Genomic DNA, 15,529 nt, shown 5'->3' with positions numbered 1-15,529 from the left:
ATTGTAATCCTTACCTTACCAGGCTGCCAGATTTGGTTTGGAACGGATAACAGACCCATGGGTGCTCAGGGACCTATGTCCCTGAGTACCATGCCACAGCAAACACTCTTGGCCCATTGTTCTCAACTCCTCAAGCTCGGGAATCAAAAAGAGGCAGCAGGTTCTTTCATTCAAATACCCCCGCCCTAACAACTCAGCTGATTCCTACTGTTCAGTGCTCTTAATTTGATTCAAAATTCGAATTTCTCCACCTGAGTTTTCCTCCATCCTTTTTCAACAAGCAGGCAATCTCTGAGATCCTTCTCTATTTTAACAGTGTTCTTGATGAGTCTTCCATCACCATTTTAACATCTTCTTCCATATGTTCCCAATTAAATATTTCACCTCACCTTTCATTTTGAACCAAATGAGATTTATTCATTCATTGACTCACGAAAACTTAACAAGCACCTCCTAGGTAGCAGGCACCATTTCAAACACTAAAAATACAGTAATAAATAAGACAAATTTGTGGTCTTTATGGAATTTCATTCTATGGTGACAAACCATAAACGAAGAAATCGATCTATAATACAGTTTCAGGTGGTGACAAGTGTGATGGTAACATATATATATAAATCAAGTTAAGAACTTAGAGAGTAATTTTGTAAAACTGTTGGAGAAAACTCTATTTTAAAAAAGAGGATCAGAAAAAAATCTCTCTGAGAAAGTAACATTTCAACAGCAACAAAAATTAATAATAAAGTGAGAGAGCAAGAGATACAAAGATCTGGAGGAAGAGAATTACAAGGAGATGGAACAACCAGCATACGTTATGAAGTGGAAACGAGCTTGGGCACACTTACACTGATCTGGCCAAATAACTGCACTTTTGCTTTATGTTGTATTTGTCCGTATACCTGTGTCAACTTTTCAATTTCAGCTTCTAGTGAAAAGAAGCCAGTTTTGTGTAACTCTTTGTAAATCTTCACATAGTATCAACCAAAGACATGAAAAATTAAGTATTTACTGAATGTTTTGATGACAGTGAAGACTGTGCATTTCTCCCATCATGCAGTACAGGTGAGTGCATAAATAATTAGTATGAGAGTTATAAATCCTCTTTAAATAAGGTGTCTGACTTAACTAAAATAAATAGACTGGCGGCACAATTGGTTTTACATAAACTGGGAGTGGAATAAGATTTGGAGTGCATGGTGAATATGAAATAATGGAAGAATCTGAGAAAGGGACTTTCACAGTGATGAAAAAGGCAGCAAAGACTTAAATTGTACTAACTTCAAGATGAGAGTTAACCAGAAGTGGTTACATAAGAAACATTCAAGGGGATTTTAATGTGCTGACACAAACAGGATTATAGGGAAATATAATTTCAATGTACATTCTAGTTAAGTCCTAAAGATTTTTGTAGTAGTTTTGAAAAGAGAATGTAAGTGTCCAGTGACTCAGGACAAGTTTTTGCTTCCCTCAGCAAAAACTGCAAAACATCTACCCTTATCCTTTACTGCAAAACAAGCAAATAGCCAGTCCCTGTCTCTCTAGTGGCTACATGTAGGGAGCTCCACTTCTGTAAGCTCCCAAGAAGGTACATTTCAAGGGCTATTACCCTCATCCTGATTCTCCATTAGTCCACAGGGCTCTTTATGGTGCCCCATGCAGAGCTAAGCCTCATGAGTAATTAAACCCAGGGTAGCTGAAAAATTAATTTTTCAGCAGTGAGTCCTGTTTGCAAGTAGAATCTATTCTTCTAAGGGGCATCAGACTAGGCCTTTCACTTTTTTTTTTTTCTAGTTTTACTGAGGCATAAATAAAAATTATATGTATTCAAGGTAAAGAATGTAATATTTTGATATGTGTATACATTGTGAAATGATCACCAAAATCAAACTAATTTATCTCTCCACCACTTCACATAGTTACCTTTTTGTATGCATGTGTAGTTAGAATACTTAAGATCTATTCTCTTGGCAAATTTCAAATATACAAGACATTATAGTTACCAGGCTGTACGTTAGCTTTTTCGAACTTATTCATCTTATGTGAAAAGCAAGTTGGTCAAAGGATACAGACTTGCTTTTCACTTTTTTGGAGTCCCCCTCAGAGCTAGTATAAGTCTAAACACATAAAGGCATTCAGCAAACATTTAATAAATGAACCATGTTTCAAAGGGTTTGCTGCTATGGGTACTCTATGTCAATGTAGTACTTAATGATACCTGAAGGTTAGGTATTAACAAATTATAAAATGTTTGTGACTTAAGCTGTAGGAAACTTTTTGAGCTTTATTCTGTAAGCCTAGCTAGGTTTTAGGATTGCCTGAAAAAATACAGGACTCTCAGTTGAATCTGAATTTCGGAAAACAAAAACATAAGTTATTAGTATGTGTGTGTGTGTATATATATGTGTGTGTATATATATGTATATATATGAAAAAAATTACATATTTTTATTTAAAAAATTTAAAATATATATTTGTATACAAATCAGTTTATCTGAAATAAAATTTAGATTACATACAGGATATACTGTGTTTTTATTTACTGAATCTAGCAACTCTAATTCAGCCTTTTGGCCTTGAACCTGATTGAATTTGTTTCCCTTCTTTTCTCAAAATATGATTAAACTATTTTAATAGTGTTTATGCCCTATTAAAATGAAGACTCTATACTCATGATCCTCTTGACCTTCTTTGAAGACACACAGAAAAAGAAATTCCAGAGCATATGTAATTCTGGATCAGTGTGTAGAATGGCAGTATCCACAGGGTCTAGTAAAACCCAGTATGTTGAATTTTGCTAAAAAAGAAGAAAGAAAAAAAAATAAAGGAATAGGGTTTCAGCATTTTCTAATGACATGGCCAGATGATGCCACAAAATCTTGGCATTACTGATAAGTACACGCTGTGCTGGAAAATCAATAGTTTCTGAAGGGGATCCTGAAGGGAACTTTCCATTATTGAAGTTAGAAATAACTTAGCCCCACACTCATACACTCTTGGAGTTCAGGGTGCTCAGTGTCCCTAAGCAAGAAAGCATGGGACTCGTCCTAACTTCATAACCTGCTGAGCTGGAATTATTGCTTTTATAAATTACAAAGAGTACCTACTTTTTAAAACTGCATTTTTAACTATTTCAAGTGCCAGACAGTAATTGAGATGGGAAAGTAAATTTCAATACAAGTGTCCCTCCACTTTAAGACAGTCTGAATAGGCCAGGCGTGGTGGCTCCCAGAACTTTGGGAGGCCGAGGCAGGCAGATCACGAGGTCAGGAGATCAAGACCATCCTGGCTAACAGGGTGAAACGTGAAACCCTGTCTCTACTAAAAAAAATACAAAAAATTAGCCAGGCGCGGTGGAGGGCACCTGTAGTCGCAGCGAATCGGGAGACTGAGGCAGGAAAATGGCGTGAACCCGGGAGGCGGAGCTTGCAGTGAGATTGTGCCACTGCACTCCAGCCTGGGCGACAGACCGAGACTCCATCTCAAAAAAAAAAAAGAAAAGAAAAAGAAAGCCTGGATATGCTACAACATAAGCTTAGGTAAGCAGATAGGTTGTGGAAGTGGTTATTTACATTAAACAATATTTCATTGCAACATTCCATTAAATATTATACTGCCTTGCTATTTTTTTTAAATTACATCATTTGCTCCCTTGCAATGAATTCTCAATTTTTCAGATTTTGTGTTACGTTTGGGAGGTGAAAGTTTAGCCCCTTGATCATTTTAGCATTCCATGTTACAAATATCTCCATAATAGTTTATACTTATAGTTAGTATTCTCCTTCCTTAAAACTCTAAGGTAATAGTACTCTAAGGTATTATTCTACATGAAAGCATTGGCTACAGAGCTCAGCTCTCTTCAACTCCCTTCCTTTTTTCTAAAACCCATAACTAAATCTTCTCTAAAAGTTTTGAGTAAACCACAACTTTTTATTTTCACTCCTTCATATGATCTCCTGACACTGTAAGTACTGAGACTTTAAGAAATTAAATTCAGTATTATTTTTGCAAATGGAGTCATCCCTCAGAAATAGCAGAGAAGAGTTATTCAAAGTTTTTTTGTTTTTTTGTTTTTTTGTTTTTTTTTTTGAGACAGAGTCTCGCTCTGTTGCCAGGCTGGAGAGCAGTGGTGCAATCTTGGCTCACTGCAACCTCCGCCTCCCAGGTTCAAGCGATTCTCCTGCCTCAGCCTCCCAAGTAGCTGGGACTACAGGCACGCACCATTACATCCAGCTAATTTTTGCATTTTCAGTAGAGACAAGGTTTCACCATGTTGGCCAGGATGGTCACGATCTCTTGACCTCGTGATCCTCCCGCCTCCGCCTCCCAAAGTGCTGGGATTACAGGCATGAGCCACCATGCCTGGCCAGTCTTCATTTTTAAATAAACTCTTTATGTGAGAATACTTTTATTTTAAAAAAGTGATGACACAGAAAGTTCCTATATACCCCATACCCAGTTAGTTTCTCCTTTTGTTGACATCATACATTAGGATAGTACATTTGCTACAACTAATGAGCTGATATTGAAACATTATTATTTCAATAACGCTTGCTTCAGATTTCCTTAGATTTTACCAAGTGCTCTTTTCTGTTGCTGGACCCCACCAGGATCCCATATTACACTTAGTCATCATGTCTCCTTCGGCTCCTCTTGGCAATGGCAGTTTTCACACTTCCTTTGTTTTAATAATTTAAGGAATACTGGTCCAGTATTTTACAGAATGCCCCACAATTTAGTTTTGGATGATGCTGTTCTCAAGATTTGGCAGGTTTTATGAGTGTTGAGGAAAAAACCACAGAGGCGAAGTGCCATTCTTATCCCATCACAACAAGGGCACATACTATCATCATGACTTGTCACTATTGATGTTGACCTTGATCAGCTGGCTGAGGTAGTGTTTGTTTGGTTTTTGCAATGGTACAGTACTCTTCTTTTTCCCTTTTCCAGACTGTAATCTTTGGACATAAGTCACTATGCACAGCCCACACTTAAGAGGTGGGTAGTTAACCTCCACCTCATTGAAGGGCCAATATCTACATTGATTATTTGGAATCCTGCCCAGTAAATTTGTTTCTTTCACTGCATTTATTCATTCAATCATTTGTTTCTATCAGTGTGAATGCATGGATGCTTTACACGTTGTGTTATAATCCATTACTGCTTATTTATTTTGTTGCTTAAATTGTTCCAGCTTTGGCTATTGGAGCTCTTCCAGTTAGCTCCTATGTCCCTTTGACATACCCCTGCCACCTCCATCACTATGATTTTTATCTTTTTTTTTATGCTTTCTCAAGGCATCACAAGATGATCCAGGCTTCTCTTATATATTTCCTGCTCCAGACATAGATTCAACTTCTAGTTCCTTTTATTGGAGAATGGCATTAGAAACCAAGATCTCAGCCATGCTAGGTAAAAAGCCGTTGTCATTTTTAAATCATCCCATTACTGGGGATATACCCAAAGGATTATAAGTCATGTTGCTATAAAGACACATGCACATGTATGTTTATTGCGGCACTATTCACAATAGCAAAGACTTGGAATCAACCCAAATGTCCATCAGTGATAGACTGGATTAAGAAAATGTGGCACATATACACCATGGAATACTATGCAGCCATAAAAAAGGATGAGTTCGTGTCCTTTGTAGGGACATGGATGCAGCTGGAAACCATCATTCTCAGCAAACTATCACAAGAACAGAAAACCAAATACTGCATGTTCACACTCATAGGTGGGAATTGAACAATGAGATCACTTGGACACAGGAATGGGAACATCACACACCAGGTCCTATTGTGGGGAGGGGGGAGGGATAGCATTAGGAGATATACCTAATGTAAATGACGAGTTAATGGGTACAGCACACCAACATGGCACATGTATACATATGTAACAAACCTGCACGTTGTGCACATGTGCCCTAGAACTTAAAGTATAATAAAAAAGTTTAAAAAAAATAGCAAAAGAAAAACAAATCATTTCTCCTCACTCTGTCCTACATGATGTATTTGCTATTAGATTGAAGGATACTGTATTCATATTGTTGATCTCAAACTTGGTTCTTTAAAGAAAATTACAGTTTAATTTTGGAATTACTTGATTTTAATACTCTTTATTCTACTTTATATTTAAAGACTATGATATTTATTTTTCCTTTTTGGCATATTTTGTTCTTTCTTTTTCTTGCTAAAGGAATTAGAAGTTTAGAGAATGAGGTTCCTAAGGAAAGGAAGGGTGGATTACTTCTCTCCAGGCTCAGCTAGGAGGGGCAGCCTAGTAATTCAGCTAGAAATGGCAGGGTATATCTAAGCCTAGGAGGAGTTTAATATCTACTGTTCTTATTCAACCTTTGTTTAAAAATAATTATGCGATGACCACAGACATATAAGGAACTGGCTGTAGAATGAAGAGGCTGCAACAAAGGAAGAAGAAAATGACACATGAATACCATTATCAAACCAAATAACCACCTTGTATTTTTATGATGTACTCTATACATGAAGGAAGCTGGTTTTCAATGCCAGGAGTCGCTCTTTCATAGACTCGCTGTCAAGCATGCATTCTATCCAAGATCAAGACTTTAAGTGGTTTTTACAACCACATCTATATCCTATAGTAGCCTACAGTTACCAAATTCTCATGTTGCTAGCATTGAGACCACCTCCAAAATTACATAAAGAAAAATTCTAATACATACATAAATGCATGCCCCCTAGCAATTTGAATAGGTGAGGTTACAATAAATGCTAAAGGGTGATTTCCTTGCACACAACACACACACACACATGCGCACACACACACAGAACAATAACATACTACATCTTTTGATTGCTCTTCCTTCTCTATACTTCCCCTTTTAATTCCTGGACACCAATTCCTCTCACCCTCAACTTAAAAACTCTGAATAACGCTACAGAGCCTCAAACAGAATCTATATAACCACTGACGAATCACAGCCCTAAGGTGACTCAGGAAGACCAAGGCTCACGTAGGGCTACTAGAGTCCTACGGTCTACTAGAGCCATGGGTTTCTACTGATATTGGAAAACAGTTCTGACTTCTGGTCACTTAACACTGCTAAATTGATACCCAGACAAAAAAAAAAATTGTTGGCATCTATTAGCTAGATGCTTTTGGAGCTAACTGAGCCAGTCAGAGATGGGCCGGCTTCTGATTGTCCTTCAATCAGAAAGTAGCTGAAGGTTACTCTCTCTATGTACCGCTTTGCCTTTTCTAAAGGATGTGGGTTGGGATTCAAAGGACATGGTCTTCAGTCAATACAGACATTGTAGACAGCAAACACAAATCAATAGAAAAAAATAACTTTTTTATTTACAAAAAAATCCAAATATTGGATGCTGTAAACAAAATTCACAATCTGTTCCCTCTAGCACTGATTTAAACACGTCAGTTTTTAGTCCATTTTCCATCAACTCCTTTTCTGCCTGTGACGCAGCCTATAGTCAAAATATTCCAAAAGAGTGACCGAAGGTGTAGCTTGCTGCAAGAGAACGCCTCAGAGCAGGCAATGATTGTAGAGAGGTTGGAGGGAGAGACAGCCAGCGGGCAGAGCCTCCTCCGTTCTGCAAGACTTTGCAGCAAGTCTCGTTAACTTGACATCTTCCAACTTTGTACTTTACCATTTGCTTTGTTAGAAAGCCATTATTTTAACAAAATATAGCAGAGATTCTTTCTTAGCACTGAAAATGCTATGCTAAAAGAAATTTTAAAGAAAGATTATATTCAAATAGATGCTATATATGAAATTACTTTTTTTGGCTTTTTGGTTTCATCTAACACACTTCATCTTGAACAACAAAAAAAGCTTATGTTTGAACTGACAGCTTTCAACATAATACATTTCATTTACAAAATAGTTCACAATATTTATTTAACAAGCATTGCATTGAAAACAACGTTATGCACAGTGAAGCAACCAACAATAAGCAAACAGAAAGGGGTGGTAAAAACAGTACGTTCACTTTTCATTTCCTTCCTTGGCTTGGATTGCAGATATTCTTCCATCCTCGCATTTTTGGAGCTATATTATTAGTCCATCCAATACCAAAGTGAGCAGACACTCGATCCCATTACTGGAAGGGAAATGTCCATCTTGCTGTAGGAGTTCTTGAGGCAGCTGGATTTACTGCAAATTAAGTAAACTTTTTAAAAACGGCATTGTCACAGGCTAAGTGTTCTCTGACATGCCAGGCTGGACAGGTGAGAAGAGCCTCCAAAAGATAAAACTTCTTCCTGTTTTAAAGAAACAGCACACTAGGCCAGATAAACACAAAAGCAAACAAATCACAGGTGCTAATAGGGAGTCGGGCGCTGTTCTTTCCTCTGACCTCTACGCACGGCTCTCTCTCACCAGACATTCAAATTTTTAGGCCACACATCCACAAAGAGAGACATATATTTCACTGTGTGTTCAACTACATATGCACAAGACTATAGTACACATAAAATAGAAATAAATTATGTAAGTCTTAACGTAAATGCTGGAAGTTGTCTTGAGTACAGCCTGTTCTATATGAATAGGTGCCAGGTGCTGGCACTTTCAACTAAGCTACCAACCCTGAAGTAAGCAAGAAAAGAACATAAATATTTGAGAAAAGAAATCAAAGTGTATTTCAAATAAGGCTCTTCCATACAAAAATCTGTGTTATAAATTAACAGCAGGTTATTGTTATGGCAGAACCAGAGACCTCCAGACTCTATAAAATAGTAAACGACTCATTTGTCAAGAGTTAGGGTGAGAAAGCAGATTACCAGCTGCTCCTGTGTTCACAAGTGCTCCCCTAGCTTGCTTTTAGAAAACTCTGAAACAACTAAGCAGGCGGAGCTCTGGTTTCTGATAGGTGAGTGCCAGGCTTAATCTGCAAACTGAACAGTATTTCCTGGGAAGTTGCAATTAATTTTTCAAACCCAGGGCTCGAGTGAGGGAGATTGAGCCAAGATGGTAGTAGGAGGAGTTCCTTAGAAAACTGAGTGGCAGTGCAGGGGCTGTTGCAGCTCTGACAGAATTCACAGGGAAGCTGCTACAGCAAACCCATCAGGTTCCCATTAAGGCTTCAAAAATGATGCACAAAAGGCAGTCCAGATGGATTAACCTGGATTAACCTAGCACTAAGCATCTGAGGATCCCTAGATAAACAAACAAACAAATTATAGTGCCAACAGGAGGATACTTTTTTCTCCCGTGGTCTCTCTTTAACTGATGATGAAAATCTTCTGATTGGGTCTTCGAGGAATTATCACAGCAAGCAGTCATCCACTAAGGTTGTGGAGATTATGTGGTTGCTTCACTACACAAAGGGAAGGTTCTTATGTGTTAGTTTTGTTTTGTTTTTAACAAATGCATTTTCAGAGACCAGTGTCTAGAGGATCTACTGGCTAGCAGAAAGGGTGGTTTTAGGATTAACTGTCATTGAACTGAAATAGTAATGCCAGTTCATTTCACAAAAGTATAACTGGTATTTTTGTAAGAAAGAAAATAAAGTTGGATTTGATTTAATGGAAAGTGATTTAAAGTACAGTACTAAATATTTAAATGCAGTGTGACAACCAGATCAAAGATGTTTCATACTGACATGATTTATAAAATGTTATATATAATATATATCTCATATATAAATTTTAAGCAATTGTGCAAATATTCTTTAAAAAGGGTCATTTCACATTACTAAATTCTAGTGGTCCAGAAATGCAGAATGCATTCATTAAAATTCATTTAAACATTAGCAAGTAGTGTTCAGATCACCAGAAATTCTTTTTAGCAGTCAGGGATTTAAGTAGCCTATTACTGATCCATGATCCACTAGATTAAACATCATGGAGGAATGCAATTATATTTTTAAAATAAATGGGTTCAAACCGTCAAAATGGCAGTTCAATATAAAAAAGAGTGCTCTGCCCAATATTCTCCCATTTGTGGAATTCTATGGCTCACCAAAGAAAAAAAGAAAAAAAAGAAAAAACATCCCACTAAAACTCTATAATTTCTGCTCTTCCTATGAAATATATTACTTGGTTCCCTCTTTCATTTAATTTTTTTAGATGTGGATGTAATTCATCATTGCAATATGCCCACGTCTCATGTTATCCTGTTGAAAACATAAAAACACACAGTATTTAAACATTTCCTATTTGAGACATTCTAGATCATAGTCAATCTACTGTGTATATATACATATAAAATGTATATATACACACACACATACAATTTATACACACATATACATGTACCTATGATAGTATCAGATCAACAAATGTTAACTTTATACAAGTATTTGCAAGAAAAAATAGGGCATTTTCTCCACCATTCACAAGCTTATATGTTATTTTCTTCTTGAGGCAGTCCCTGATAAAATAAAATAATCATTAAACCATAAAATAATTTTGCCACTTCAAATTTTCGGAAGGCAACAGGCACTTTGATGTATACTGGTGTGTAACAAATATAATATCTCTTCATATATTCTACTATATCTCTTCTAATTGGGTATTTTTATCTGTTAAATCTTTGGTCCTTGAGCACTTTCTTTGCTACAGCTGTTTTTGCTTGCATTTTTACATTTTAAAAATGCGAACTATGCACGCAGCTGGAATTAATGGATTGTGTCATCATAAGTTCTGCTGATTGTTATGAGAACTGCACCAACCTACTACTGTTCATTCGGAGCAAGCCGTTTGTTAGCAAAACAAGATCATTCCACAGAAAGCACTTGCTACAAGCCTCAGACAGTAATCCCAACGTTGGAGTTCCCCTTTTTCCTGTATTGTTACTATTAATATCTGAACTCCTGAACTGATTCACAAGTTGGAGTGAGACCTTTTTTCCTCTGTATTTTCCCTTTTATGAATTCCATCTTAAAAGAAACTTTCCACTTTTTTTTTTTTTCCCCTATGGCAAAGCTATGGGAGCAGATACAGCAAACCCATATTGTCATCAAACATTTTTCTTCTCTTGTTATATGAGGAGAACCTGGTTGGTTTTACTGACAGGTCTCTCTTTTTTTGCAAGATAGAATCCAATTGGGTAGGAGAATAAGGGGAGGACTAGGGAAAAGGATCCTTTCAAGATCATGCTCCCACATCTATTAAAAGATACATAAGCTTTGCCAGACTTAAAACCAGGAGCATATCATCATTGCACAAAACACATCCCTAATAAGGGCTGGATCACTCTTTTTTTTTTTTCTTTCTTTTTTTTTTTTTTTCTCTACTGTCTTGTCTGAAATGGCTTCCCCATAGGACATTTTTAAATGATTCTTAATTGCAGGGTAGCCAAGTGGAGTAGGTCTGTTGCTGGCACGTGAATACTGGCTGAACCTGTGCAATGTAGTAATTGCTAAAGTTGGCATCTGCTACATAGGGGGCTGGCTGGTAATAGCAAGTGACATTAGCCACATTAGGAATGACATTTTGGTCAGCTAACACCCGGATAGCCAGCATGGTGATAAGGTTTAAAGTCTGTCTTCTTTCATGTCCCATCAGGCACACCGTGCTCTCATTCACCACTCCATGAAGGGTCATGAGATATTCATACTTGCGGTCTTCCAATCCCACAAAGTGGTTCTGCAAATAGGACTCCAGTTTTCTCTGCTGCTCTCCAATGTCTGAGAAGTCGATGAAAAACCTGGAACACATATACCTCTGAAGGGTCTTGATCTCATCAGAGGCGGGCCTAAAGCCCCTCACCAAGAGGTTGCAGTACTTAAGTAGGCCTCCCCCTCGGATTTCCTCTGGGTTCCTGGTGGCAATTATCTTGTTACAAAGGTGATCAAAGGCTTCCTGGAAATCGCCATAGACGCTCTCCCCAATTATTGTGGGGTGAAATGTCTCAGTCATTGGGTTCTCTGAACATTCGTAAAAGAGCAGAAGAGAGTCTAATTTGATTTGAAAAGAATCTACACTGAATTCAAACTGCCTCCGGAGGGAATCCACAAATTTCAGTTCCACATTTTTGCCACTGTTGTTTGACAGGGATATAAGACTCCATCGGTCAGAGTCATTGCACACTTTAACCATTTTCTGCACATAAGCTTCCTACAATTTAAAAGATAAAACAAAATGAGCAAACCTAGAAAATAATAAATAAATAATAAATAAATAAATACATCCTCTTCACAGCTGAGAATTATTTTGCTCTTTCCCTTTTGTTTTGTCAAGTTTCAGCCAAACACTACCTACAGGCTTAAACGTTCTTCTGAAAATAGAAAAAAAAAAAAAATACTTTTAACGAGTAGTTTTACTGTCTGGGAAAGGGACTAGAGGTAATAGTTTGAGGCTTTTGGCAGACGTAACACAGTAGTAAGAGGTTCTGTTGTCATGTCTGACTTTTTAAGTGTTACTTTTTGAAAATGGTCTAATAGGCACAATATTCACACAGATCCAAACAACATTCAAAAGACTCGGAAGGGCATTCAGCGGTAGGTTAGTCAGCCTCACCCTTGTTCCAAGCCACCCAATTCCTCTCCTCTCCGCCTGCGGCAATCAATGTTATCAGTATCTTGTGTCCCTCCAGGGGCACTCTGCAGTTACAATCAAATATATAAACTAAATTATGACATTCTGGGACCCTGCCACCTCAGACAATTTTAACTAATCATAAAAAACCCGTCTTGAACTAAAGTGGAGGGTGGGGAGGGGGTGCCACTATACCCTTAACATATGAACCAGCACGGAGAACCACCAGACAGACCTTTAACACGGAGTCAACTGAATGCCGCTGTGAAATCTATTTACCTTTTCCAGCACAAGAAAAAACTCATTGACTCACTTCTGCTTCAGGCTGTCATTTTCCCAAAGACTAGATCATACAATGTCTCAAAAAATTATTTACATTATTTCATTCTGCCAAGTATCAGAATCTACTCTGGACAAGACTCCAACAGGGAAAGCCAAGAGTTAAAATATAAGGAGAAAGAAGAGAAGGGAGGGCAGGGGAGACCTGGGAGAAGAGTTGCAGCGCCAAAGCATCAAGTAAACGGAAACACACAACACCGTCCACGCACGTCAGTTTACTCATTTTAAAAATCAAAAATCAAAGAAATACGCGCGCCCAAACTCGTGATGGCCACAGATTCATGGCATGTAACCGACGCCCCTCTGCCCGCTCCCCATAACACCCGGTCCAGTCTGGGTCAGGGCCCAAGTGCATCTCGGGTGGTGTTACCTTGAGCGTGAGTGGTGTGATCTTCTCTTTGTTCACCCCCTCGGGTAAGAAGTCCAACAGGCAGTCCAGCACGACGTCCTTCACAGTCTGAAACTCCCCTTCCCCGCGCAAGTCGGCGCAGAAGATGAGGTCCAGGTCCTTGTAGCCCAGGCCGCTGTCCTGGTGCAGGACGTGGCTGGCGGCCGAGCCGTTGAGGCGCACGTCGCGGACGCCGATGCGCTTCTCGGCCAGGCGCCGCCGCACCACCTTCACGATCAGGCTCGGCTGCAGCTCGAGCGTGGGGAAGTTGCCGCGCCCGTGGATCGGAATGGTCTCGCTCAGGATGCCGTCCAGCCGCTGCACTTGCTCCCAGTTCAGCACATTGCAGTGCGCCGTGGGGCTTTCGCAATAGTCCAAGCAGTGCCCACCGAAGCTGCCGCCGCCGAAGTCGCCGCCGCCGAAGTCGCCGCCGCCGAAGTCGCCGCCGCCGAAGTCGCCGCCTAGGGGGATGTAGGGGCCGCAGGCCAGCTCGTCCTCGGCCATGGCAAAGTACCCTTCGCCCTCCGCCATGTAGTGCCCGCCGAGTGCCACTTGGCCCTGGTCAGTCCTAAAAGGAAAGGGAAAGGAGCGCGGTGAGGACGCGCGGCGGCGGAGGGCAGAGGCCAACCAGGAAAAGAGCGCCCCCTCCCCCGATAGTTCCCTGGCCCCGGGCCTCCTCGGAGACTCTACCTCCCCCGGCCCTTACAGTCCCCAGCCGCGCACCGCCCCCCGCAGAGCAGCCCCGCACCAAAAATATCTCTGATGCATCTGGAAAGCGCAAGCGAGAGTCCCGTCTGTGTCACCTGGAGGCGGCCGCCCCTTCTAGGAGCGAAGCGAGCGAGAGAGAAACCGCGAGGCGGCAACACTTCCAGGAGCTGAGAGTGCGCTCCGACAGCGACTAGCGACTTCGTCTTTCCCAGACCCCTGCCGCCTGCGCTCACCACTCCCTCCCCGCGCCCCCTCCCGCGCCGCTGCCACCCCAGCTGCGGTGGTCCTGAAGGTGGCGGCTCTTGCTGCCACACACGCTCGTGTCTCTGGAGCTTTAGCAGTTGTGCGGGGAAAATGTCTTCAGTACTTTTTTTATACTGGGCTTCTCTGCGCTTCCGGGGCCCGGAGCGGCACGCTCGCCACACCCTCCTCATCTGCATAGGGCGCCGCCCCCTGCCCGCCCCCTCCCGCAGGGCACGCAGCGGACTAGCCCAGCAGCTGGTGCTGGACGACGGCCGGTGAGCGCGAGGCGCTGGGCTGTATGTGCCGATACTGTGCGCGCCGGTAGATTCGTATATTTATACATACATTTATGTACGCCCCCTCCCACAAATCTCTTTTCATTTTCCCCAGGAGGAGACACTTAAAATGCCCCAGGAATCATAACTGATCATCAAAACCAGATCGCGACTAAAATCCTGCAACTGCAGAAACTTCCCAAAATTCTCGCGGATACAGCCCTTCATGAGATTCCCACTGTTGGCCTCCGGAGGTTCCTCACTACTGCTCTTTTAAACCTCGGTGTCTAGACCATTTACTCCATTGATAAACCTGGTCCAAGCGTGGACTCATGAGTTCACTCGTGCACGCAAATCAGTCACGGCGCGTGAGTGGGAAGGGCTTGTTGATAACTGGGTTTCGATTCTCGAAACCTCGGGAAGCACGCCGGGGAGCTCCGGGCCAGCCGGAGAAGGCGCGGGGGCGGCACCACGGGCCTCGGGCGTGTGCGGCTCTTGCGCACGAGTGGCTCCAAGAGGCCGGCGTGTCGCGGGGGCCAGGGTGCCTCACGGAGCAGACGCGGGCGAGCAACCAATCGCCGAGGACTGGGCGGGCCCAGTGCCCCGCGGACAGCGCGCCCCGGGAGTGAGTGCTGCCTCCGAGTCCAGGGGAAGGGCCGCTAGGTGTCGGGTGCCTTTGCTGCGAGTTCTCAGTTCTCGCACAGAAAATTGGCAGCCAAGCGCGTTCCTCGCGTCCCACTAAGGTTTGGCCATTTTAAGTGCATCATAGTGTAGTGGAATACGATTTGGTTTCCCACGAGATGTAAAATAGGAGTTTCAAGAATAAAATGAATTCTCCCATCCAGTTTCGGTGAATTCGGCAGAGCTAATTCTCCCCACGCTCACTCGCGCCGCCCACCGCTGTCTTTGCTAGAAACTGTGGCCCTCTCTTCGGCAGCTCTCTGCCTCCATCAACTATGCCAGAGCAGCTTTCCCAGCGCCTAGACGCTGCTGGGGACTGAGGTGGGGCAGAGGGGAGAATGACCGGGTCACAGAATACTCCCCAAACCCTGCTCAGCCCTGCCCGCCCAGACTGGGAGGACAAACAGCCCGCACCTCCTAA

The 15,529-nt window shown here is 41.5% G+C and overlaps 1 protein-coding gene across 2 annotated transcripts; it reads right to left on the bottom strand.

Moving 5' to 3' along the window:
* Window positions 1-7,309: 7,309 nt before the first annotated feature.
* Window positions 7,310-14,257, bottom strand: TENT5A (terminal nucleotidyltransferase 5A). 2 transcript variants are annotated; one of them, XM_011765424.3, is made up of 3 exons: window positions 14,005-14,257; window positions 13,184-13,769; window positions 7,310-12,054 (listed from the first exon to the last, which is right to left on the bottom strand). In XM_011765424.3, the coding sequence occupies exons 2-3, from the start codon at window positions 13,730-13,732 to the stop codon at window positions 11,278-11,280; spliced, it is 1,326 nt and encodes a 441-aa protein (XP_011763726.2). In that variant the 5' UTR covers window positions 13,733-13,769; window positions 14,005-14,257; the 3' UTR covers window positions 7,310-11,277. The 2 variants fall into 2 exon arrangements, with proteins under 2 accessions (XP_011763726.2, XP_011763722.2); XM_011765420.3 differs by having other exon boundaries at window positions 13,950-14,203.
* Window positions 14,258-15,529: the final 1,272 nt, after the last annotated feature.

This window comes from Macaca nemestrina, chromosome 5, assembly GCF_043159975.1.
Source record: "Macaca nemestrina isolate mMacNem1 chromosome 5, mMacNem.hap1, whole genome shotgun sequence".
NCBI lineage: Eukaryota > Metazoa > Chordata > Mammalia > Primates > Cercopithecidae > Macaca > Macaca nemestrina.
Note: the sequence above shows the minus strand (reverse complement) of the source record. Positions and strands in the feature narration are given on the sequence as shown.